The 27248-nt window shown below is 41.2% G+C and overlaps 1 protein-coding gene across 1 annotated transcript in view; it reads right to left on the bottom strand.

The window, feature by feature from the left end:
- TRPM5 (transient receptor potential cation channel subfamily M member 5) overlaps positions 1-18721 on the bottom strand; it is a gene marked incomplete at its 5' end in the record, with an annotated part of 38731 nt that extends 20010 nt beyond the window's left edge. Inside the window, 11 exons of the mRNA XM_083864205.1 lie at positions 1421-1544; positions 3284-3415; positions 5491-5841; positions 6471-6589; positions 7466-7568; positions 8888-9079; positions 10728-10792; positions 13227-13407; positions 16135-16301; positions 17514-17694; positions 18605-18721. Coding sequence (XP_083720331.1) covers positions 1421-1544; positions 3284-3415; positions 5491-5841; positions 6471-6589; positions 7466-7568; positions 8888-9079; positions 10728-10792; positions 13227-13407; positions 16135-16301; positions 17514-17694; positions 18605-18721 — 1732 coding nt within the window. The remainder of the gene's footprint in view (positions 1-1420; positions 1545-3283; positions 3416-5490; positions 5842-6470; positions 6590-7465; positions 7569-8887; positions 9080-10727; positions 10793-13226; positions 13408-16134; positions 16302-17513; positions 17695-18604) is intronic.
- Between the last annotated feature and the right edge of the window lie 8527 nt (positions 18722-27248).

Consider the following 27248-nt stretch of genomic DNA (forward strand, 5'->3'; position numbering starts at 1 on the left):
GGATGAGTTGTCATGCTGTCCTCATTCTCCTAAACAGACTAAAGAAGACAAGCAGCTCAGCTTTGTCTTGTAGACAACAAATCCTTCATTTTAAGGCAGAGCTATTTGACATAAAATAATATTAGACTTGGAGGAGTGTTATGGCATAGTTGTTTCCTGAGAAACTGGTCCTGGAGCTTAGAAACCAGGATAAATTTAAACAGTCCAAAAAAAAAAAAAAATCAACATCTTCTCATTAGACAAGATCTGACTTCTTGTGTCTGTTCCATTTTACTGATTGACTTGATTATCTCATTACCTTTCCTAAGCCAGCCCACACCTTGTTACATTGTGAGGCTGGGCAAAAAGATCAAGGGCACTTAAAATGATATACAGACATCTTTTCTCATTGATGGGGTATTTATCATTCTTAAAGTAAGTTTGCTTTGCATAATCAAGGCCAGAAATTAAAACTAAGGATCTGATCTAATACTTATCAAAGCCAAGACGCAGAAGTTCTGTGAATTGGATTAGGCCCCATAATTCCATGACTAAATTACTTGAGCCCTGTGATTATATGAGAATGAGAACCTGATTTTTAATTTTTGTGAATAACAATGGCCCTGTGAGAAGAAGGGAAAATGTGATCTGTGTGCCAATAATGTAGCAATGCCTGCATGAGCCTTCAGCTGCTTGATGAAGTACCTCTCTCTCAAAGGGAGAGGAGCCTCTGTGTTTGTTTCCATGTGGGATGTATTTTAAAGCCCTCTCCTCACAGCAGTGAAGGTATGGATTGAATTGGACTGAAGTCAGATCAGCAGAGAAGCTTGTGTGCACACATCTGTTTCTAAAGCAAGCAAAGGGAGGAGAGGGCTCAGCATTCCAGCATTGCGGATGCCTGGATCTGACTGCTGTAGGGAGGGGCATCTTGTCTGCTGCGAAACCAGCCTGAGCCTCACTGCAGTTTGCAGTGCACTTGGCCCTCTTCTGAGTGAGGTAATCTTAAATTATTTTTAGCTGCAATGACAAAACTTAAAACTTGTTGCTCTAGTGGCCCTTACAGAGCAAGCTTGATATTGCAGGAAGAGCAGACTGCTGTGAGGCTAGAAGTGTTTTGGTTATTCTGTCTTCCACATCACTGTAACACACCTTGTACTAAGATCAGACAATTAAAATACCAACAAGCAGCAGGAGAGTATCTGTGCATCCCAGGGGGCCTGTCTTGGAACAGAGATTTTTCCAAAATGAGTGGGTTTAAAGTCTTTCCTCTGTATCTGAATGTTTGGGACTGCCTGTGCTGCAAGGCTGTTAAATTATTCATGACAGTTGACCTCTTACAACTGAAATAGTTTTGTTTGGTTTTTTTTTTTTCACTTGCTTGCCTTCCAATGGCAGCTCCTTCTTAAATTTTTAATGCCATTCAAAAAGTGCCATTACTTACCAACAGCGAGCTGCTCATACTTGGCCTCTTTCATTATGGAGGCTGCTTTGGTCTCCGTCTCCAAGCGGGACATCTCTTTAAGGATCTTGCAGGCTGCCAGAGCTGAAGCTACACCCTCCTGACCCTGTGGAATTGACAGGGGTGCTGCTGTCACCCTCCACTGGAGGGCATTTCTGAACGGGGAACACCTCCACTATGCAAGACACCCAACAGTAAAAGGTTCATGCCTTTCAAGGGAAGTCTTCCCTCCAATACAGATTTGAAAGTCGAAAATGCTGATCAGAATGACAGTTTTGACGATATTTGAGAATTAAAACCACATATTATGGCTGCCCCATCCCTGGCAGTGTTCAAGGCCAGGCTGGATGGGACATTGAGCAAAACCAGACTAGCGGGAGGTGTCCCTGCCCCTTGCTGGGGGATTGGAGCTGGATTATCTTTAAGGTCACTTCCAACCCAAACTATTCCACAATGGCAGCTCTTGTGCCTTGTAAGGCTGGAGACTTCTGGGTCCAGGCTCTTAGAGGGACCTGAATCAAGGGCTGAAAGGCAAATAACATACTCTGGATTATAGAGCAGCACATCCCCCCTGTGTCTTGGTACCTCCATCACGTCCATGCTGTGACAGAGCTGTAGGGCACAGAGCTGGCAGAGGCACAGCTGTGGCACGGAGCAGGGATGTGCTGTGTGCCCGGGGAGCACAAACACAGGGCCCAGCCAGGAGCCGATGTGTCCGCACGCACACAGCCCACACCCGCAGCCTGGTGTGGGCTCCCCTGGAAGGTCAGTGATGGAGACACAGCTCTCTCTCCCTCTCTGTGGGGGCAGGGAGGCTCCCAGATGCTGTGTTGTGAAACAGGGGCCGATTATGCCAGCTCAGAGCTCAGCCTCGGAGAGCACGTAAACCAAAGATGTTTCCTTGCCCCATCCTCCCCTCCCGACACGCCCGGAGCCCAACAATCGCCCATTGTGGGAGGCACAAAACCTGTGCCGGGGAGCCATGGAGGGCCATGAGGAGCCATGGGGAGCCATGAGGAGCCATGTGGGGCCATGGGGAGCAGGGAGAGGAGCCGTGAGCCATGAGGAGCCATGGGGAGCAGGGAGAGGAGCCATGGGGAGCCATGAGGAGCCATGGGGAGCCATGAGGAGCCATGGGGAGCAGAGAGAGGAGCCGTGAGCCATGGGGGGCCATGGGGAGCCATGGGGAGCTATGGGGGGCCATGGGGAGCAGGGAGAGGAGCCATGAGCCATGGGGAGCCATTGGGGGACATGAGGAGCCATGGGGAGCAGGGAGAGGAGCCATGAGCCATGGGGAGCCATGGGGAGCCATGAGGAGCCATGGGGAGCTATGGGGAGCCATGAGGAGCCATGGGAAGCAGAGAGAGGAGCCGGGAGCCATGGGGAGCCATGGGGAGCTATGGGGAGCCATGAGGAGCCATGGGGAGCAGAGAGAGGAGCCATGAGCCATGGGGAGCCATGAGGAGCCATGGGGGGCCATGGGGACCAGGGAAAGGAGCCGTGAGCCATGAGGAGCCATGGGGAGCCATGGGGACCAGGGAGAGGAGCCATGAGGAGCCATGGGGAGCCATGGGGAGCAGGGAGAGGAGCCGTGAGCCATGGGGAGCAGGGAGAGGAGCCATGGGGAGCCATGGGGAGCAGGGAGAGGAGCTGCAGCCTGGGCTTGATTTACTCCTGCTCCCGCTCTTCCCGCGCAGAGATGAAAAGCCCTATAAATGCCACCTCTGGTGTTTTGGAAACAAACCTATCTGTCATCCCGAGCTGCAAGGCTGAGCAAAAAAAAAAAGCTCGTAAACTTGAAATATGTCAATACTCCACCTGAAGCAGCTCCAGCTCAGCGCTTACCATAGCCCAGAAATAGTTTGCCATCTTGTGCCGGTTTTGAAGTACTGCCCATACAAACAAATCCCTCCAAGGATTTTCGCTTTTCTGGTTCATATCCAAGGGCCCAGGTAATCGCTTTGCGTTCGTTTTGTCCTGAAATAGGGTTTGCAGAATTTAAAACCCGATATGCAGTCTCACTCTGGGCAAATGACATGATCCAAGATGCTCTCAGCCTCCCTGGCCACTTCACATTTCTTTGACTTTTTTTTTTCATTAGGACCAAAAGGTAATTAGCTAATTTTTTTACTGAGTTAAAGGATCCTTGTGTTTCCGATATAACCCAATATGTGTGAGAACATTCTGGATGAAACGGTGACTCAGTTGAAGCCAACGCTAAAGTTTTCATTGACGTTATTGAGGCTGGTGTTTCACCACTGGTGTGTAATATCAGACAAGGCAAACCTGTGATTAACTAATCTGAGCTTGCCTTCAATTATATCAGGCTCTGCTGGGCTGCCACAGAGGATACGGCTTCAGAGAAAAGGGAACAAAAGGCATTTTATTTCAGCAGAAATAAATCTCGCCAAGGCCCGGTACGGGACAAGAATAGAGTACATCAATACCCCTTTTTAGTCCTTCCTTTGAGAAACCTTTCCCCCATGCAGAGAGCAGTTTAAGTAGAACACTGCTTATTCCTTTAGCACTTGATAAAAAAATTGTCAAGAGGAAGTGTAGCCACTTAGGTCAAGTTGTGAGTTTTAAGTATATTTAAAAACTACTTTTTTATCTATTGTGCTGGTTAGAATCAGGCAGGGTGTATTTATTTTTGATTAAACAGGTTTTTGTGAGAATGTATTTTTTAATAATTTAAATTTTGGCATTCTGTTCAAATTTATTTTAATGGCACTTTTGGGGGATGTGGGGTGGGGGGGCATTTCTTCAGTTTGTAATGAGCTATTGAATCAACTAAATTGCATTGAAAGCCTTGCAGGAGACAAAGATATCCTAAAAGTCTCACTTGTCTTTGTAACCACTAGTTCCTAACTTGAAAAAAGACACACAATTTGGCAGCAGTGATGCTGATATCCCAGTATTGTGATGCTCTTTCTGTTGCCAGTGATAATGGGATTCAGTCATGGGAAGAAGCTTTAAAAGAGAAAAAGCTATGAGGCAGCAGGAGCTGATCTCTGAATTGGGCCTTATCTACAGCACTGGGCTTTAACTTGCTGCCAAATGCCAGAAAGGTTCAGTGAGGCTTTGGGGACAGACTTTTATTTCTGGCAAATCTGTAAGTCTGGAATATGCTTAGTGACTTCAGAGGTATTGTCTCAAGTTGTTCATCCTTGTGAATGAAGAAACCCTGAGTAGAATCAAACTTAATTTTTAATACTACCAATTAATTTAACTAGGCTTTATCAAAGCAAAAGTGATTTAAGGTCTCAAATAAGATTCTTTTTTTAAAAATTAATTTCTAATTTTAACCATTTTCTAGGTGTAATTAGAACTTGGCAAATATCAAAAGAGTTAATTGTTTAGTTTGTCTGAAACTGAACCCTAATGAAATTTCTTTATACATCTTTGTTTAGAAGCTTTGCACCCAAATTTATTTTCAATGTTTTTGCAAGCATTTTGGTATTTAGGCATTTTAATGTTACATACACTGCCAAAATGTAAAAGTGATGATGCATCTATTGCCCTGCTGTGGATTACAGACATTCCACACTGGTATCCCCATCACATACTATCCTTGTCATATGTTGGCCAGCACACTTGCCAGGGCCATGTCACACAATTGTTCCTATTTCTTGTTCTTTGTTCTGGCAATCCATCAAAAGACTAAAATTATCTAAAGGCACAAATCAAATACTGGATATTATTGAATATCAATATATCTGAGTACGGTCTACTTGTACAGAGTATAAATCTGAGAATAGTTTTGTGTACAAACATGACCATTTTCAGACATGGGATTGAAAATCTCCATTGACTGCTTTTCTTTCTCCTAGAAAAAAAATTGCCTTTCCAGTACTACTTAAAGTTCTGTATGAGAAAAGCAGATCACTATTTTTATGTCTAATTACTCCTCAGTAAATGTAAATCTTATTTGTATTCCCCATACATCTTTAACTAAATCTGTTCCCTGCCCACCCCAAAGGCTAGACCTAGTTAAAATAGTACAAAATATGAATTGAAGGGGAGCAGAACTACCATGCAAAGTTGTGACTCACACATTTCTTCTTGCCTCCATGTCTGAGGTCTTGATAGAAACCTTTGCATGCATCATGAAGAAAATCCTTGAGAACTCTGGAGACCTCACTGAGAGTGAAGAGGGGGGACATCTCCTTCTGCTCGTTTTGCTGCTGACCAGAGGGCCCTGCCAAGGTCAGTTTGCTTTCTTCATGTTTCTTCAGGAGAAGTTCATAGAGGAGACATTTCTGAGAAATGGAGCAATAGAGTCTCTGCAGACGACTGTAGGTCAGGAATTCATATATGTTAGCCCCATTGTCAATAAATAACTTTACGAATTCTGGTTTGTTGTTAACCAGAGCATCCATCATCACTTCCTCCAGGTCACAGGACTAGATTGATGAAAGGGAAAAAAAACAAACAAACCAAAAAATGAAAATTTTGGGGGGTAATAATGGATGGATGATGAGAGAGGTAAAATTTAACATGAGGACATGCACATTTTTTTCTTCCACCAGTCAACTGTGAGTACAATGAGAAAGAGGTGGAACCTTCTTCATTTTTCTGTGACAAAATGTCTGTGCCAGCATTAATATTAAAACATCAACATAAATTGCATGCTGTAGGACTCAATATGAGGTACCAATCACACTGGGTATTTATACAGCAGTGTAAACAGTGACATTCTTCATGCCACCTTCTAACAGTAATACCTGCCTGCTTCTTGTGCTTTGTAAACTGGTTTGTTTGCTTTAAAGGTCTATACAGAAGGGGAGGTGTGAAAGAGTGTTGCTGTCAAACAGCTCAAGAAAGTGATGATGACCACTGAGTTATTCCTCTGTCTTTAGCTATTATCATATAGAAAGATAAACAGACTCAGGAAGCATAATACCCCTGCCCAAGCTCTCAGTAGAGTGTGCAAATAGAGTTAAAAACTAAAGCCATCTTTTGGGATGTTCCAGTGTGCTGTACACGTTGGAATATACACTGAGTGTCCTCTAAGGCAAAAAAACCCTGGTACCTTCCACTCCACGTCACCATTGAATATTTCACTTTTAGCAATGTCGACCCTATTCCAGGCCACTGCCAGTTTCAGTTCATCCAGATATTCTTTAGCCTCCTGACTCTGACTTTTACAGGCTGGAAAAAAAAATAGAAAATGCAAATAAAGTCAGTACTTTACAGTGATGTTTAATTTAATATAGCATTGGTAGTTCGATTAACAATGCAGGTTCTCCTTCAGCTACCACATATCTGTGGGTTGCTTATCCAGAGACCCTTCACAGCAATGTTTTCCTAAATTAATAAACATTAATACTAAAAAAAAAATGTTAATTTTTTTCTCCATGAACTCTCTTTTTAAAGCATTATGCTTAAGTGGCTGTTGTGTATTAAGAAGGACACTGGCCTGCAGAAAGCAGGGGACAGGAGTAGCTGCTGGTTTTGCCTCGTGTCAATTAGCACATCAGGAACAAAATGTCTTTTTTTTCCTCCCATGCTAAGTTTAGCTAACAACCCATTAAGCCAACAGAAACTGAAATAGATGGCAGCACAAGTAATGTCTTCTCTCAGAAGATATCGTGGAGATTTCTTATTGGAGAAACTGATTGTTTCTGAAACAAAGGCAGTTTTGATCTACTTGTGGGTTTTGGTTTTGTTTTCATGGAGTTGTTTGTTGGGTTTTTTTATGGTTTAATTGGAATAATATACTGCTCTAGTATATTTCAGTTCTTTTATAGCCTGTTATAAAGAGAAGCAGATAGTGAAATAAAGGAGTGACTAAAATAGTACCATAAAATAGCATGAGATTAAAAAGCAAACACTAGTTTAAAGGAAGCTTACAAGAGCTACAGTAACTGCCAGTTAATTTGTCAATAAACAAACAAAAGTACAGTGCATCAGAAATGAAATCTGATCCAACAGTCAACTGAACTTGCACTGGGAAAAGAGGAAATGTATTTATGGCATAGAAGTCAAATAAGACAAGCATTTCAATGTTTGTTTATTGTACCTTACCTTTTACTAAAGCTTTTAAAATGACTGTGTCTAGTTCTTCTGAACCATCTTGTTCAAAGTTGTGCAGAGTTAGAAGATGTTGGTGTGAAATAATGTTCTGAATCTATTTGGAGTGGAAAAAAAAGTAATTTTACACATCGTCCTTTGCATGTGTATTAGTGCCCAAATGTCCAGTGGAGATCATCCATACAGTATTTCCCAAAAACTTATGTACTAATTGTAAAGCTGAGGTTTGGCAAGAAGGCAAATATTATTAGTTTCCCATATATACATAACTCCTAAGGCAAAGAGGGAGTTACTGCCTTTCCCAAGTGACCTACCAGGATAGGAGGAACAGAACTTGGTTATCCTGAGAACCAGAGCAGCGCTTTAATTAAAAGATCCTTCCTTAACTTACATTCTTATTTGTGTCAAAGTCACATTATAGCCAGCATACCACTAGTTACATTTTACCCCATTCCATTCTGACATTTAGGTTTTGCTCTCTGTGTTGTTTATTTAAAAGCATAGTCTCTAACTCTTCTCTGAGTAAAAGTCCTCAAATATTGATATATATACCATATTTTTCTCTTTCCTTCTGCTTCTCTATTTATTGAGTTTTCTTTCTCTCAGTGCAGCTGCACTGAGACTTTGTGAGCCTCTGACAAAATTACTTTTAGATGCCTTTCATCCCCTTTTGTTAGTGATCTGGTGAACTTCTTCCTAATGGAATTAGTATGTGGAACTTTTAAAGCTGAGGATTACGGCAGGGAATGCAAAGAATAAATAGTGTGCCAGGTCAGGTGGACTTGGTTTATCTCAGAGGCACCCAGTGCTCTTCAGTGTTCACACAAGGACAATCTCAAAGTGGGTGTTTGTTTCTAAAAGGCTTATGCAAGTGTCTCCCAAGACAAAGAGTAAAGAAGATCTCTGAATCAGTTTTGTCTTTCTGTTTTAAGAACAATAATATGTAAAGAACAAGTAACTGACAATAGGATAATTCTAAACATGTTTCATTCTACTTAATTTATGCATGCTTATCCACAGCTAGGTTTCCATCTAACAGCTGTAGATCATGAATTAGGTCTCTTCTGTCACAGCTGCACAAGCTCCACAGCTGTGGATATAAATAATGCTTCATGTCCTACAGAAGGACTGCCAGGTCCCTGGATGCTGGCTGTTACTTGAGGAAGTTGCTGAGGAAGGACAGAGCCCTAAGTGTTCAGCTGAATTACTGGAGGAACAAAGTAGTTTGCATGATCAAATGACCACTTGATTTTTAATGCTAGAGAGGCATTCTATGTGACACCAGTGCCAAAGCACTGGAGTTCCCAAAACTCCTGAGCAGCTTCTTGCCAAACCTGTTCTGAAGGGGCTACCAAAGCTGCAAGTGTTAGGAGACAGCATTGTGAACATGATGACTTCTCAAACATCTGAACTCACTGTCTCTGTCCACTGGAGAATGTCCTTCCACAAGAAGCTCTCTGCAGGGAATTTCTCCTTAAATTGTTTTTCAACAGCGTCTGGCAGGATAAGCTGTGGGTCATTCATGAATGCAGCTAAGATGTCAGCTGTGCCTCCAGACCCTGCTAAGATAAGCCAGGGAGCAGAATTTTCCAACCCGCTGCAAATTCTCTGTAGTTTAAAATAGGACATTTTTAGAATTCATAAGTGGAAAGAAAATGTTATTCAAAAAGAAGGACTTCTAGCAAACCAGGAATAAATGTGTACCTAAGTCAGATTCACTATGGAATCAGTCCAGGCTCCTCTAAGCTATTAGGGTTTTTTGAATTCTGTAGCAGGTCATCCATGTATAGGCCTCTGATTATGCTTCTTTTCATGACACATCTGCTGAGTAGCTAAGCAACCTGATTTGGACAAACAATGCATAAAATTTCTTTGACCCTGACTTTTCTTCCCCCTGAAGTCTCTGTTTCAGCATAGCCAAGTGCAAGAGTATTATCAGCAGGCTTTTTTGTATAAGCTTTTTTTTTTTTTTTTTTCTTTTCCTGTCTGCTAAACCTGGCAATATGTTCTGAAAATCAGGAATTTGCCTGTGGGAATACAACATTGGGCTACAGAAAAAAAAAAAAACACTGAATCATAGCAACTACAAGAGTTAAAGGCTACTAATTCTATTACTTGGGCAATTAGAATGAGTCAGGCAGATTGTTGAGACAGGAAAGCAGAGGCCATGGCATCATAATTACCAAAATGTCTATTTACTGCCAGTCTCTTTCTTCCTCTGGAGTTATACAAGACTGCATTGATTCAATTGTGGTGCAGGTTTTTTTTTTTTTCTTTAGTTTAGGTATCGAGGTTTTTTAAAACAGTTCATAGTCTCTGGTGTGTATTATCCATTTTAAGAAATCCATTTAAGAAACTGATATTCTAAAAAAGTGTGGCCAGTTATCCATTCCCAGTACTTGTCAGTTTAGATCAATTCCAGCCAGTCACTTTCTGTCTTCCAGTCACACTGTTCTGTAAAACTTTGAAAAGGGGATTTACATGTCATAACATGGGATTTTTCTGAATCAGAGACATAGGAAACACTGCAATATTTAGCTTCTCATGAAAGAAAGCGAGCAAGCTCATGAGGTGACATAATCTTTTTTTAAACAGTGAGATTTCTAATATGAGTGTGTGTTTTAGTCCAGCTGACAAAAGTTATGACAAGATACAAGAAACTGAAACTAGAAAACATCCCCAGAAAGGAGTCATTATTCTGGAAAGGGGTGCAGCTTGCATGCCAGAAGAAGACTTGGGATTATTATCAGACAACAATCCAGTCTTCAACCCTACAATGCACTTTTGCTTAGTGGAACCAGGACACTCCCATTTTAAGTGGCATGTTCAGCAAACCTGGTCTTGTGCTTCCTCTGAGCTCTGGGACAGACAGTTGTGTCATTGTTGCTGAACAGCACTGAAAGATTCCTCTCCTTTTTTTGTGTATGTTCTCAAGTAATAACAGAGAATTTCTGTTTCCCTAGACCTGGAGCAGGTTTCTGTGAGTGAGTTTTGGGTTTGGATGCTTTCTTCCCACTGGACGAGCTGGCAATGGAAGTTTTAATGATCAGCTGGTGCCTATTCAAAAGTAAATATTTCTCCCAAACAAATACTGTCAAATTTAATATTAACAGAACTCAGTTCTTAATGGTGTATAGATGTGAAATTTGACTTTATGTGAAGTGCCAGTAGATGTGTTTGTCATACAGCCAAACTTCCCATTAATTACTTGGCACGAGTTAATTTATTTTTCTAAAGGCTGAAAACAGCTTCTTACCTCAAGTGTGCCTGGTCCTCCATTTATCAGTAAGCAAAGCACAGGGATCTCGATGCTACCCGTTCCTGTGAAATATAATGTTTAATTTTTAAAAAGTAGCAGCTTTCACAAACCTATTGCTATTTTGCTGACCCCTTGAAAATAATTCTCCTCTTATGTGCTGCTTTGGTCCCTACATGAACCTGCAGAAGGCAGGCAATTGCAGAAGGATGTGGCAAAGGAAGGGAATAACACTGACCTAACAGAGGGGTCTTGGACTAGGATTCAGGACAAAGGCACCTTTTCGCTGGAAATTTTGTGTGGTCTCAGGCAAGCAGTCCAGGCTGTTCTGACTTCAGCTGCAAAATGTGAATATTGGCACCTCTGTGTGTCATGCCACTGCTGGCTTTAAAGTCATTTATTTACTGCAGGGTTGTCAGGCTGGGGAGCAATGGAGCTGCATTAGGGGGCAGCACAAGGTTGGTGGGTTTCCAGAGAGGCACCCACCAGGGTCTGTAGTAACACGCAGTTAGAGGTGAAAAGCTCTCTGTTTGTCCTGAGTGTTATGTATGTGCCTGGTGTGTGCTGGAAAAGGGACTGGAACACAGGACAAAAGCCTTATGAAAGGAGGATTTAAGAATATGAAGAGGCTGAGTGTGTAGACTGGGTAGGGTGAGATGAGTCAGATACAAGTTGATAGGAGCCATATATTTACTACTCTGCTTAAACAGCTTAAAGTTCTATTCAGCACAGCCTGGTGTGGTGATTAATAACAGCACACTCTGATACTTTTGAAAGAAATGCTAATGAAATATTTAACATGTCATGGTATCAGGGGAAGAAATGATGTCAGGATCCCTGTCCTAAGCCATCTTCCCATAGGGGCCAACATAGTTTTGGATGGTTTTACTGTAAATGCTGAACTCTGTAACGTAGAGGTGACTATGGATTGGCCTGAAGGAGCTCAGTCAGAACAGTAATATCATGAGATGAATGCCTCTTTCAGCTGGAAGATAAAAGGCATTTGGTTCAAACAATTTTTTGATGTTTCCCTTTGTAGATTTCCCAAAACTCAGTACAGATCTCTACTTGCTATTTGTTGTATCTCTTTTGGGATGACTACAGAGATAAGGTTGGATTGAGCTGTAGGCAGGATATGGTTGGCAAGAAACTTATTTTGTTTTAGTGAATGGCATAGTATTGTCACACCTCTCTAATGTGGTGCTCTTTGAAGGGTGACCTCTGTCACTACAGATTCCTCAAGGTATGATTAAGGCTACAAATATTCTTCATTTACCATAGATTTAGATAAAATTTAACCAGAGGAGGGTCAGGTGAATTCTGACTTTACTCTGTGAGTCTGGAAAGTTCTCAGTTGTAAGGAATATTCAGAATATAAAAAATTTCCTCTAAAAGATTTCTGGGTGTTTTTTTTAGAATTGGGAAATTCCACATGACCTTAATATAAAGTATTTTACTTCAGTAAAACCACATAGCTTTGCTCAGCTTGTTTATAAATGAGCTCAAATGAATTACATTGGTTTTGTTTATAGAAGATAACACTGAATTCAGTCTGTTCCAGCAAAATATTTGTCATATGAATCAGCATTCTTCGTCAGAATTATGTTCCCCTGAGATTTGTTCAATCAGATTTGGTTTGTGAGCAGAAAGAGGCTGCTTTGTAACTCTCAGCACTGCAGCCTCAGGCTACCCTTACAGCCTGCCTGTGGTCCTTCCTATCTGATTCACCAGGTAAGGATTCTTCAGGTGCATTTGTGCTCTCAGGTACATCTGTGCTACCACCCTATGGGCTGTGTAAGTGGATATTCCATTGATGCACACAGCTGTGAACTAGTCAGCTCTCCCTCCTGTTTCAGCTCAGCTAGCACTGCATGTATGACACAAAAAAAGCAAAGGCAAAAGTAACTGCATTATCTTGACAACTGAGTTCCTTCCACAAATAGCAGTAGGAGACCTGCCCAATACTTAGTTCTTATTATAAAAAAAGGTCACAGAGATTCAGATAGAAGTTAGATGCTACAGTGTTTACTCAGGATAAGATTTTATCCTGGAACACATAGGGCTTAAAATATTTTAGAGGATTTTGGAACAAGTTTTTTCTTGCAGTGTGGGAGCAATTCAAGACTCTGCGTGTGAGAGGGAATAAAAGTATACAACCATGACTATCAATCTCTTAGAACCACTGGTAAAGGCACTTGAAGCTGGATTTATTTTCCATATGTTGTCTTTTAAGGCAATATGAGCTGTGCTTTGAAGATCAGCTTTGAGCTACATTTAAAGAGATTCAATAAAAGTCCAGATTCTTGGTTCAAAGAGCAGCTTTCTCAACTCCAGAAGTTACCAACCTTTTGCCTCTTACACGATGACAAATGTGTTGACTTGGTCTTGTCTAAGTAGGCCACTGTCTGATGTGGGAACTGGAGTTACCTTTGATAAGGCCAGGGGCCCTCTGTGCTATCAGCATCATTCAGATTAGATGCCCCTACAGGAGCAGCTCACCCCCGTATCCCGTGCGCTGCTCCGAGATATATTTCTCCAGGGTAAGGCGGAGCTTGGTGGTTCCGTCCGGCTCCTCCGGTGTGCTCTGGTCCACCAGGATAAAATGGGAATGGTTGTGATCCAAGGAATACAGTGGGCCTTGGATGTTGTCGTCTGACTGGTAGTGGACAAGACTTTCACTCTGGAGAGAGAAGGGGAGATGTCAGTGCTCTTTGCAAAGCCCAGCCCGTGTTTTAATATCCTTCCTCTCCCTTTCTGTGCTGTGTGTGCCCTGGCACAGCTCACCACCTGTGAGACTCTTGGATAGACTAGACCCTTAAAAAAAGGTGAAGATGGAAAATCTGTTCCTTCTGGAAGCAGCCAGATTTGGCAGGGATGTTAGCTGGAGTCCCTGAACTTTCCCTCTTGGCCTCTTCAAAATATAGTGATATCAATCATCGTCTCTGGAATGCAGGTTTTGGAATTGTTTATTGGACAAATGGAAAGGGGCCATGAGACTTGATAATTGTGTATGGAGATGTGAAGCCTCAGCTGGTGTAAAGAGAGCCAAGCTATTCATTTCAATAGTGTTTTGTCTATGTTTAGGCCAGTGAATGAGTTAGCCTGCTCCGTGTCCCTGTCAATTTATACACAGCTTTACTTAATTGACAGGGTTATATGAAGTCTGATGGTTATTTTCAGTTTGGAAGTTGCATTCTAAAAGAGAGAGTGGCAGACAGATTTTATAAAGGGGAATCCTCTTTTATTTTGGGTGAGTGGTGTTATACCTTTAAATTATTTATTAATGTGGGGGTTTTTTTGCATAAACTCATCTTTGAGGTAAAACAGAACCCCTGCTACAGTCTTTTATTCTAAATATTGCGCTGCACATGAACTTCTGTATGTACACTTTTTCAAACTCCCCTTTCTTTCTTAATACATCTTTCTCTCTGTTGCCCATCCTCTTTGATACATAATTCCTGACTGTAAAAGTCTGATTATTCTTTTTCATTTTCATAATCATTGTCCTCTAGCAAGCAGATACATTAACACAACTGTTTAAAATCTGCATTTCCTTCTATCATGCCTCTTTTCCAATTCCTGCAGTGTTGCTGGGCTAAACACAGACTGTCAGCTTGGCAGTTGTCACTGTGTATGGCATTTTCATCACACTAATAAGCAGTAAACTTGCCTGTTTCTTACAAACAGCAAGTGCCACAAATTTCTTTCACTTCTGTCTCTTATTCCTTGGGGAAAGCTTCTTGACATAATTAATTTCCTTCAGATTTTGCTTTGACAGAGGGCGTGCCTCTATTCTGCTGCCATGTAACATTAAGCCTCCTCGTCAGAGATGTGGCCTTTGATTAGGACCTGGAGGAACAACAACCAATTGAAAAAGGCCCTTGGGGATTTTCCTCTTTATTCTCTGAAAATGTGGAAGTGATTCTTTCAATGATGTTTAAAGCATATTATTAACACAGAAGAGATGGGAGGGATCCATTGATTTCAGGGCTTGTTTTTCTCCTTGCTAGTGTGGGTTGTTAGCTCTGTTTTATACAACAAGCTGCTTGTGTTAGTGCCAAGTATAAAGACAGTTGGGTTTAGATCAACATCCCTGTCTGTAATTCCTTTATCTTAAAGTTACTGACTAAAATCCAAAATATCTCTGGGGGGAAGCTGTGCCAGAAGTCACAGGGTCAGGAATGCTCTTTGCAAAATATCCCTTGACAAAGAATTTGGGCTTTAGTTGAGGTGGAGAAAATAAAAAGAGAGTGCACTTGTTTTGTAGCTGCTGATAGGGAAAGATCCAGATGCATTTGGGTCACTTAGCCTAGAAGGGAGCTGAAAGAGTTTGTATTTGCAGACTTTCCTGAACAAAATTCACAAACACAATGAACCGAATTCTTTCGTTTGAGGCCCTTTTGGCCCAGTTGCAACACAAATAGGTTAAAGTTTTCCGGCTGAAGAGTCCCACTTTTAGAGCACACAGGTGGCTGTCATTGACAAAAAAAAGGAAAGACCAATGACAATAAATAAATTGCTGGTATGGTCTGCCTCTATAGCTGGTATTCCAGGGCTGTGTGAGAGAACAACTAGGTGTAAATTCAAAAGGCTGTCTTTGTCATTGATTTCTTAGCTTCTTCAGGGAAGTAAAATAGTACAGAGAAACTGTCATTCATTGTCATTAAACACCTATTTTATTGTTATAATGTTTTATTTAGGACAGACTGTGTATCCAGTGACAGGAAGGGAATGCTTTTTTTTTTTTTTTTTTTTTTCTCCATTTCTTTGTCCTTTCAGCAGCAACACTATCAGCAACAGTTTTATTGGGTGAGGTTTTTTATTTGCTGGTGTATTGTTTTTATTTTCTTCCTGAGAACTTTGATTCCCTTGACACAATTTGAGAGTTCCGTAGAGCTCCCCATAACTGGGTGAAATCCTGCAGGGCTGGTATTTTTGACCTGTTGCATTGAGCAAGGTTTTGTGTGTTAAATACCAATTCAGTGGCTACCTAAAGAAAAAATTTGTCCTGGAATATTTATATCTGGTGTCACATAATATGAAATATGCTTTCTGCAGTGTTTATGTAATATCTAGGAGTAAGTGCTTCTGCAGTAAGTGGACAAGGGAGAAATCCATGGAAAGTCCCTTTTTCCTTTTTGACGTTTCACCCTGTCCTGCTCGCTGGGCTGATGCCTAATGCTGCCACCCGCTGGGCACAGAGGGCACAGAATCATCTAACCATCCTTCAGCTCTATTTCTGTTTCCTCCCAAAACACAGCTTAAACCCCACTGTTGTTGTTGGTGTTGGTGTTGGTGTTGGTGTTGGTGTTGGTGTTGAAAGTTATATCAGAGTTGTTCTGCCAACTGCTTACAAACTTTGCAAGGATGCAGCTTAGATGCGAACAATGGAGTGAGAGAAAAATACCTTTGTGTTATCCAGAATTTCTCTGTGCTGGATGTTCCTGAGTGAAGTTATTCCTATGGCAATCACACTCAGTGTAGATGAGGTGCTGGCCAGGGCAAGATCTCGGACTGCTTGCACTAAATGTCTTGTTACTCCCACACGCAAAGCACTCGTGAAAATCCAGGCACCTGGAATTATTTTAAAAAGCAGTTAGGTAATTCCTTTGCATTGCAAAGTAACATTACTTACAGTACTGGATTTAAGGATTTTTTAAAAAATTGATAAAGTGAAGACAGGTCTTGATATGGACTATAACTTTCAGAATAAAAAAAAACCATGCAAAGTATGTAAGTCTTTAATAAGGAAAACAAGAAGAAATTAGGAGCTCAAGCAAATGTTCTCCACATATCATGTGAAGCAACATTGCCATCTGTATGTTAATGTGCTCATCAAGAATGCTGGGTCCCCTCTGGAGTTACTCACTGTCTACATATGAGCAGGAACATCCCTGCACCAGGAGGTCTGAGTGTTTTACAAGGAGGAGGGAAGGGACAGAGGCAGGGAAGTTGTTGACTTGAACTGAGGCCTAAACAGCTTCATGAAATCACTTTCTAGCAGAAGAGCTCTGGCATAACCTGCCTAATCTGAAGTTCTTTCTCTTGTTCTTGTGGGTGTGTGGAGAATGAATTCTTCAGGATAATAGGATTTACAGCAGTGTTGGTACAGTGACAAGGCATTTGGAGAACCCTAGGTAAACAGCAAGCTGGCTTTGTTCAAATATGTAACATGAAGAAACTGGGGATCTTGATGCTGCCCAGTCTGAAGTACAGAAGCAGATGGAGAATATCTGTGTGGCACTAAAGTACCAAAAAGAGCTCTGGTACTGGGCTGTCTCATTACAAAAAGCAAAACTGGTACAATCTTGTCTGGAACAGTGAAGCTAAACAAAGAGCTTGCTGTGAAATTCTCACAGATATTTTCACTGTATTTTGCAGGTGAGAATGCAGAAATTCTTATTTTTTTACTTAAATTCACTCTTGTTGAAGTAGAATTACTCTGCTCTCCTCAGAATTATTTTGTTATGGCACAAAAGAGGAGCAATTGTATTTGTCCTTCTTTTGATGCTTTCTAGTGTCACCTCTGAGGGAATAATATCAGGTAATTTTACACTTCAGAAAGGGTTACCCAGAGTAATTTGCTTTGAAAGAATTTAATTTTGCTACTATAATGCAATCGTTTTCATTTTCAAAGGTATTTACATGTAGGTTGCATTCAGCAAAGTCTTGAATTTTCAAAAATAATCATGTGAGAAGGCCCATTGTCATTACCAGATCACTGGGGGCTAGGAGTGACAATCCATCAGGAATACAAATTCCTTCTTTAAAGCCTAAAGCACTCACCTGTGCTTTCAGCTGCCTTTATAAAACCTTTCTTTAAGGCATCTCTTAGCCAAGGCTTCATCTGAAAATTTTCTTCTCCCCCTACTAAAGAGATAACCAGATTGGGAGCAGGTAGCTTCCATTTGTTGAGCATAACTTCAAATACGATTCCAGGGTGAATGGTACTCCGGACTTTCATAAACTTCAACAAACACAAGAAAAACCCAAATGAATAACAACAGGACAGAAAGAGACAGTAAATAGTTTGCTCATGGTAAATGCAGAGGGAAATTATCATCAACTTGGCTATTTAAAAAAAAATTGTCTGAGCAAGATTTGACAGAAAACTAAATACTTAAATTAATTTAGCAGACTTCTGTATAATTGCCACATCACTAATAGGGTCAGTTCCATGGGTTAGTTCTGTGTTGCAGACTGACAGATCACACTCTCCCCTAGAGCTTCCTCTTGAACTGCCTTCAGTTTCATGGTAGCCTAGTAAAGGCAACAGATTAGGTGTAAAAGCTGAAATATTTGCCTGATTTTTTGAGGACCTTTACATGAATCTATTGCTTCTTCCAGTTCTGTATATATTTTGGTTTTCTGCTTAAGACTTTATGATGAAACAAAACCTTGAGGCAGATTTCAGGAATTCCTTCTGCTCTAGTACTAGCTTGTGCATGGGACTAGTGAGGAGGTGGGTTAGTCCATATACATCCCTCTCTGCATATCAGCAGAACAGAGAGAGAACTTTAGGGAAAACCTTGAAACAGCTCAAAAGTGTATTTAGAAGTCCACAATGATTAATTTTTGGTGGGTTAAACCAGGGAAAGGACACAAAACGAAGGAAGCAGGGCACGTAACTGATTTTTTTTTTCCAAGGGAAAAGTGATCACCTGTACTCATATCATGTAATTGCAAATCAAGTGATTGATTTCTGAATATTAAAATGTTTTAGACCACATTCATATTCAGGAAGGCATGGTCCCCATGTAGAGTATAATGTGGTGCCTCACTCTGGCACATTGACCCTCACTGTTGCAGACTCTGCGTTTACTGCTAAGAAATAACAGCAGTACTGTAAAAGGGTTACAGCTCCTCAGTGCCCATACCTTTCCATGTTTCTTCCCAGAAGCTGTGAAGTCTATTTCTCCTGTGCAGTATGGTAATTCTCTTTTGAAAGCTTCCTCTTTGTCACTGCTGCAGAGCTTGGTTTCCATTTCCTCCATGGAATTCGTAAGGTGGTTGAGCACCAGTGGATCAAGATGTTCACTGGGATGACAGAAAGTTGGTAAATAAGAAGCCATTTAAACTGGAGAGGCCACAAAATTCCTTAAAATATATCTAGATGAGTTTTTAGTCAAGCATTTTACTTCTATTGATATCATGCCTGTAATGTTTAGCTAAAATTCGAGGTCTTTGTACCAAATGTCTGATGTTGTATACAGAAGGCAGATTCCACACTGACACTGTGTAACCCAAGGTATGAAAAGGCATGAGGAAATAAGGCTTCCTGAACTCTCATTCAGCAGACAGAAAGCTGATTGCAAAGTGCAAGTTCCTGCAATCTCAGAGCCCAAAAGTGACCCTGATTCTACAAAAGAGGAAGAGGAATCTCAGACACCGACTCTCTCAAGCAAGCAAGAGTGGAGCAGTGTCAGTGAGTGCCTGAGTCATGGTTTCTTGCTGTCACTGTGTCTCATGCTGCTCTGACCTCAGATCTGATTTGAATGTTAAATAACCACATGGTGACGTTGTGTTTGTCTGGAGATGCTTTAGGAGATGCTTGCTCTCTGCTTCCTGCAGGAATAGAGTATTTATTTGTGAGCCCAAGTATCTAAGGCCAGGCTGTCCTAGAGCAAAGGTCATACTGCAAGAGTTGCTCTTCTGCATTACATGAGACACTGGAAAGGTCTGCCTGCTTTTCCTGTGTTCCAGTTTGCCTGAACTGACAGAATTATGATCTGAAAAATCCAGATTCGAACTTGTATGCCTTATTTTGATTCTCTTCAAAACAAAAGCAACGAGATAGCTCTCTCCCCTCTGCCTTCAGCTGCATGTTGAAGTACATAGTCTAAAAAAAAAAAATTAAAAAATTCTGGTGACACTAAGCCAGCAATGGTAATCAACACTGCATTAGTTTTTATTTCCTAGCCTGAGAGCTCTGCTGTGAGATTGAGAGTGGGTCAAACTAGCAAGTCTCTTGCGGGTCTATTAGATGCTCCAGTAGAGGGAGCAAGCCCTCTAGGCATTCCCTTGGGCAGGGAAGTCACTTGGGAGCCTGTATCCCGGCTGCTTCACCTGTTCCCTTGGGCTGGGGGGTCTCTTGGGAGCCTGCATCCCAGCTGCTTCACCACAGCTGCCTCTGTATTTTCTTCTCTTCTTTTCTGTTTGCTGTGAAAACATTATTTTTTCCTACGAGTTCCCTTTTCCCTATGATCTGCCTCTGAAGAGTGGCTGTGGACCCTCTCATGATTTGCTTCCCCTACAGCTCTGTTATAATTTTGTAACCACCCCCAAACTCCTGTCAGAGATCACTGCTTTAAAGATTCTTGTTCTCATTCTCCCTGCCTGCATGCTGCTCCCTTCTGGAGAAAATAGAGCAGTTCCAGTGAACACTGAGATAACAGACTAGTCTGGCTAAGACTCTTACCTAAGAGAACTTCTCTTGGATCTTCAACAGGGGTAGTCACAGCAAAGCCCACCTTTTTGTCTGCATCCACTTTTCCACAGGAGAACCAGCTTTATCTCATAAGAGCACTGAAAGAAATACTCTGGGGGAAAATAGTTAATATAGCATAATAACAACACACTATTTTTTACTTATTATTTATGCAGAAATCACTTTCTGGAACTTGATGACAGAACAAAGGATTTGATTAGAAAAAAACACTATTCAGAAATTAATTTCCAGGGTACTGTTCATCACTGTCTTAGACAGCACACATTTATCTATAGCTACACACAAGCAATGAACTTGAAATAGATAGCAATTTACAAAATAATCCAATGGGTAATTTGTCCTCAAGGGGTTCATTTTAAATCCAGTTATCCATGACTTCTCTTTTGGAATAAAGACACCAGGCTGCTGAGATTTATAGGGAGCATTCTTGCATTTGGGTAAGTAATTATTTTTACTTTTGTTTCTGAAATAGCACATTATTTCATTTTCAGTTTAGGAATTCTGGTTCTCAATGGTAGTGAAAAACAGTGTAGGAGCAAAAAATAGGTAAGATGCAGAAACAAAAGCTTTGTTCACAAGCTTTTATAAGGCTGGAAAGTGAGGGAAACACCTGTTAACTGGCAGTTACATGAGGAAGAACAACTTTTACTGTGCAGGTGACTGAGCATTGGAACAGATTGTCCAGAGAGGGTGTGGAGTCTCCCTCAGTGCAGATATTCCAGAACCATCTGGACACAGTCCTGTGCCATGTGCTCTGGGATGACCCTGCTTGAGCAGAAAGGATGGACCAGGTGTCCCACTGTGGTCCCTTCCAACCTAACTGTTCTGTGATTCTGTTTTGTTATGAACATTGCAAAATCACCAGAAGAATCCTGGTGCATTAGATGTGTGCAGACTGACCACATCTGGTGTTTCCTTACCTCCCTCTATGTGCTGTCTCAGCTGCTGCAGTTTAACCCCTCCCTGTTAGGGGCAGAATCACCAAACACTGCATGGATCTGCTCAGGGTGAGGATCTGCACCTCACCTTGCCACACTTTGCCCTGTAGTGCAGCTTCACTGCACACCCATCAGTCAGCACATGGATTGCGTTATGTCTCTGATGTGTGCTCCCAGCAGGATATAATCAGTCCTGGATTGCCAACACTTCTGTTCTTAAAAAGCATGTGGGTATCTCACCCAAAGTTCTCTAACAAGCAAAGTAAGCATGTACCAACAAGCTATGTGATATAATTATGTTTTTTCAGAATACTTTTCTCTTGGGTTTAATTCAGTCTTGTTTGGCTTGATTTCAACTTTCACATGAGCATCTGGTGGTTTCAGGGGCTGTTGCTCTGAGACTTGAGGCTGTACTAGATTGCAAGTGTGTCAGGTCACAGTAATTGGGTCGAATCTCTGTTGGGGAAGTCATGACATACCACTGCAGCCAGCTCAGCTGTGGCCAGCTCACGTCACTGTAACGTCACACAGTGGGGTTTAATTGCAAGGGTCTGGGACACGCCTGTGCCTTGGGAAAGAATAGACACACTGCTAGAAAGAGGAGGAGAGTCCAAGCACTTTTAGGATGAAAACCAATGGGGAATCATATTTCATAATTTCTCCCTGTATGTATACTATTTTTGATTAAACATTTTAGAAATTTGGAATATTTCTTTTATCCTATTGTTTAAAGGTTTTCCCCCATGCATTATCTAAGAGAATGTATTAAATTTGATGTAAAGATTACTTAAAGGTAAGAAATCTGAAAAACTTCAGGAGTTGAGGGGAAAAAACCACCCACAAAAATCTTGTCTGCCCCAACATGTGCATTCATAGTTTAAATTTTGTATATTTCTTATATACAAAGAAATATATAAGAAATATATTTTCAAGAAATCTTTCTTTTGTTCTGGTTCAGAATCAAGTATATATATTTCTATCAAGGTTGCTGCTACATATCTAAGTTTGTAGGTCAAGTTCTGTCCTACATGTTCCATCAACTACAAATACAAACATCTATTGAAAGAATGTACCTTTAATGATTACCAGATTTGAAATATAACCTAGAAAACTATTTCTAACTAGCAAAGCAAGTTAAGACAATTGATGAAAAGACAATTGCCAGTTCCACCTACATCTGGAAATGTGAGTCAATGTAATTTACATTAGGGATGGCCTGGTTAAATCATTCCAGGTGTCAGCCAGTCTTGTGAATCATTATTTCTTTAACCTCATAAACGGGAGTTGTAAGAGTTGTGCCATTGCATAATCCAGCGATGCTGGAGCTTGCAGGTCCTAATGCTCTTTATTCCTTCCTTTTGGGTGGTCCTAACTTCTGATTTCAGCACTTGAGACTTCTGGGACGTAGGAAATTGTCGGGGAGCACCACTTCAGGGGGGCAGTTGTGATGGCTCTAGGGAAGCTCCACAAGGAGAATCCTTGCAGAGATTCCTTTCTAAAGAATTTATTCAGAAAAAGTGCTGAGATCAGAACCGCAGGGAAACATTTTGACTCCTATGTTCCCTCCTTTCTGGAATTTTCTCCCTCCCGTCTCTGCTTCCTCTCCCCCCACTCTGCCATTCCTTTTCTCCTGCAGCTTCTCTCCCTGTATCCCTCAGCTTTCCACTGTCTCTTTCCACCTACTGTCACTGCCACCTAGTCCAGTGTGAATGTGCATCTCTGCTTCCTTGTGTGGTAACACAGGACAGATTGTTCACCTCCAGAGGGGTGAGAAGAATGTGGGTCTGCTTCACCCTTCTTTTAGATTTTAACCAGGACTAGGCTGTGTCCATGGAAGGAAGAGAGGTCAAATTTGAGCCTTTCAAACATGTCTTTTGAAAATGGCCCAGTCAAGGGCTGGTTTGACCTCAGTTGTTGTGTTCAAGAGCAAAGGTTCCATTAAGAGAGTAGGCATGTGGCAGTCATTAGCTCTCATGACTTAGAAGTACTGAGAATTCTCCTTCATACTTGAACACTGATCAGCAGGCTGGACACACCCTGACTCTGAATCACTTCAGATTCCTTCACCCACTCAGGGTGTACATTTGAATATATAGGTGAAATGATTAAGTATAGTAATGCAGTATTGTTGGTGTCAAGCCAGTCACAAAGTCCCCCTTCCCCTCAGCTTCAGTGGCAGATGAGGCAAACCTATTGATTTATAAACTCTCAAGTATGCTTTCATGTGAAGCAAAAGAGAACTACACCAGTTCCCATGTCCTCACTGGTGCAGGGGGAGATAGCAATCCCAGCAAAAAAAAAAAGCCTCAACTACTGGCCAGAAAAAAAGAAGGCTCACACTAATTGAAGTGACTAGTAAGGGGGAAAGCGTGATGAAGACCAGTACAATGAACTTCACTTGGGCAGGAACAGTCAGCTTCCAACACATGTAATGAGGTCCCTTTTGCCAAACTGCAGCCCTGATGGGAAGGATCTGAGGGTTACAGGCAGAGCAGATGTGAGTCATGGTGTGCTATTCTTGCAAGAGAGAAATGACACCTAGGACAGCATAAACAGCCTGTGTGAAGTCACTCAACTGTTCATCAGAACAGCTTTAGCTGCAATATCATGTTTGGATTTGGGTGCCAGGCTTCAGGGGAATTATGGACTAGCTGGACAAGGTTTGAGCTGGAACAACAACAACAGAGACCTTGTGCTAAAAGAGAAGGAAAGCTTGGACAAATTAGAATTGTGCTACCAAAAGTAGAGGAAAATGCAGGGAGGAAAAAAGCTGATTTTTGATAGTCTACCAGTGTAAAAGGATGATAGGAAAGATTTGTTGTTTATATTTGTGGTTAGGACAGCAAGGAACAGGCTCAAGGGAAGGATGGTGTCAGGGCTGTGCAGGGGTACATTAGTGACCACACTCTGAGAAAGACTTCCCTGGAATGAGTGAAACCCATTCTCTGCTGGACAGGGAAACAAGGAAAGCAACCAGACAGCAGCTCTTGATTGCAATGGCATCTCTCTGTTGTGACCCAAAGAACTTGACCTTAAACCCCAAGAGCTGGATATGCAACTGCAGCTCTGATCCTTGCAATACACACACACTTATGTAACTTTTCCAATGGAAATGCTCCTGCTGACTTTAGCACAAGTACTCACTCCAGGAAAGCTGCATCACTGAGTTTACTGGGCCAGTGCCAGCAATAATGTAATGGAATGATTTGTTTCCAACAGTAGCTGCCTCTTCATTCCTAATTAGAATTAAAACCTACGAAATATAAGAACAAAGCTGATGCAGAGGATCAGAATAAAGAATATGAGTGAAATGAATGACAGAGTAAAGACTGCAAATTTCATACTCAGTTTCAGCATGTGCTTGAAAAGTGAATTGGATGGACTTTAGCTGGTGTGCATATTTAAGTGTGAAGAAACAAAACCAGTACTTAAATCAGCGTTAAATGCAGTGGAGAAAGGGAGATATAAAAAGACATTAACTAGAATTCAGGAAGGGAAAAATATCTGTAATTGTTGTGGGAATATAAAAATATAACATGAAACAAACAAAAAAAAGTATTTGCTATGGAAAATAAACACATACATATCAGTGTGAGAAACTCATGTACATACATCTGTGTGCAATTACAAAAATTATCTTACTTATATTTATGCTGCAACTCTGGAAAAATGTTTGTCATGAATTAGCACATTCAAATTCTGGTAAGAATGCAAGAAACGTTTCTGCATCACAGCCTAATGACAAAGCAGAATCATCTGCCATGATTGCCGAGGAATTGCTAAATAAAGCACAAAGACCTGGGGGTGGTGAAACACACCAGCAGAAATCATGGCCAGCTGTCCTGCACAGGGCTTTGTCGTGCCTGTAGCAAATAAATCTCTGAGAATGGCACAAACAGAAAAAGAGAACAAAAGAAACACGACTGTCAAAACAAGTCTAACTTGAATTATGCTGTGCTACACTTCTCTCACATTCAGACAGGAAGGCTAAGGAAAGCCACTAACTGCCAGAGAGGAGACCTGGAGGGATGCAAAAATAAGCTATGGGAAGGCTTCTCCATAGTTTGTCTAGGACAAAGACAGAGAGAGGCTAGTTCAGGTTGATAACCTTGGGAATGTGTTCAGTAACCAGAGGTTTATGAGTTTGCAGACACAGGGCCAGACAGGAAATCAGGAACTTGAATTAAAATACTGGGGAGAAGTGAAGCATATAAGTGTCCTAGTAAAATAGAAGGGGGTTAAGTTTCCAGGTATATTTATGTGAATTTGCCCCACTAGAAGCTTTTAAAAGCATCAGGGTTGGCAGTTTCCTTTCTAGAACACAGTTGCTACAGAACGTTCTATCAAGTAATTCCTCTTTACTGTGTCTGTGAATAGTCAAAAATCAGAACACCTGAATGAAGAGGGGGAAAAAATGATTTAAATATCCTCATCAACAAAAGCAAACTATAAATATATGTGTGGGAAGAGTCTTGTTGCTGAAGCAGTGTAGGCTTTGTTTGAACATTTCAAGAGTATGGGCCCGGATGGATCCTTCCTGTAATTGCCTGGACTCAAGGATGTGAAGCAAACCAACTGTTCAAAGGGGTCTTCTCACAGTTTTCTAGGAGAGTGGGTAGTGCTTTGGTTTGGTTAGGGTTAGCAGCGAGTCTTTAACAAATAAATGTGCAAAACGCTAATTCAAATGTAGGTACTCGGTCTTTTTTTTGTTTCCGTCTTCATTTGCTTAACAAAGCAAAGAGGACCAGAGGCTATTTGAATAATGTACTTGTAGTGAATCTGCAGAAATTTGCATATGGATGTCAGCCAGAGTTTGGTAGAAGTGGATTTATTCTATGGAGAAAACCTGAGAAGGTGGAGAGGTGATAAAAGAGAATTGTAGACTTTGGGGAAGTAAACAAAGTAAGGAGCAGATGGATCTGATGAGAGACAACACACAGCAAGGCTCTTGGATGAAAATAAAGGGATTGGCAGGGCTTGCATAGCACGTTGTGTATGGGGTATGGGGGAAGGTTGACACCAGCTCCAAATACCCCTGGACCTTCCCTGCTCTGTTCCCACAGCATGGCACGGTACTTTGAAGCTGTGCCAGCACAGCTCCTTGTGTGGCCTCACAGTGAATCAGGCTGAGTTCACATAAAAAGAGCTCATTTTTGCCAGGTCATTTTTCAGCAAAATCGGTTCACTGATGTGGTGTACAGCATGCTACACAACTGTCTGGAAATAATGTGTTGAGAAACCACAGCCATGGTCCATGCTGAAAGAAAGTGGAAGAAATTTGGGGTAGTTCCAATTCAAAACAAGTGCTTCAGGAAGGGCAATGTGCAGACACGGCTGAAAAAAACGTAACTGAAAACTTTAGTTGAAACTGGATTGTGCATGGACATGGACAAGTAAGTACTGTTAAACACAAAGAGCACAAAAATACAACCAAAAGCCAAAATATTAGAAAATAAAAAGGACTGCCACTTGGGAAATGGAAAGAGTTGAAATAACTTAGAATTATTCCCAGATCCCAGCTTGTTAGGATCTTAATATATCATATTTGTAGAATCTGCAAAAGTTCACAAATGTTTCTCTTCATGCCAACAGCTGACTTCACAAAATTAACTCCTAGCATTAAGCTCATGCCAATGTTTACAAGCTATGCTAAAATAATCTTCACTTCTTTCCCCATTTGTCATCTGTGCAAATTTTTTTTTATGCCTATAGACATGCATTCTTTTATGGAAAAGAGCACTTTTTATAGTGGAAAAAAAGCCTTTGCTGTGTTTCCTTGTGTGGCTACTTTCATGGTCTCATGTTTACAACAGCTTGCTCAGTGCTTCAGGCAAATTTTGTGAGCTCGTAGAGGAAGTATTTTCAAAAGCAAGAAGCTCTTTTGCATAAGCCATATACAAAATGTACTTTGAGAATTCAAAACCTTTAGGAAAATAACTTAGTTTGCCTTTTCTCTTAAACATAACGAAAGTGCAGACACAGTTCTGATCTCAGTGCGTTGTGCAAAAATGGTATTGGCAAAATGGTTCAGCAACTGTTCTAAGTTTTTCTTTTATTAGACACAAATCTTTATCTCTCTCTTCCATTAACTGCAGAACTGGAGTTGCTGTGATTTGCAGGAAACCTTGGACCTAA

This window comes from Zosterops lateralis (genome assembly GCF_965231275.1).
Source record: "Zosterops lateralis genome assembly, chromosome: 6".
NCBI classification, from domain to species: Eukaryota; Metazoa; Chordata; class Aves; order Passeriformes; family Zosteropidae; genus Zosterops; species Zosterops lateralis.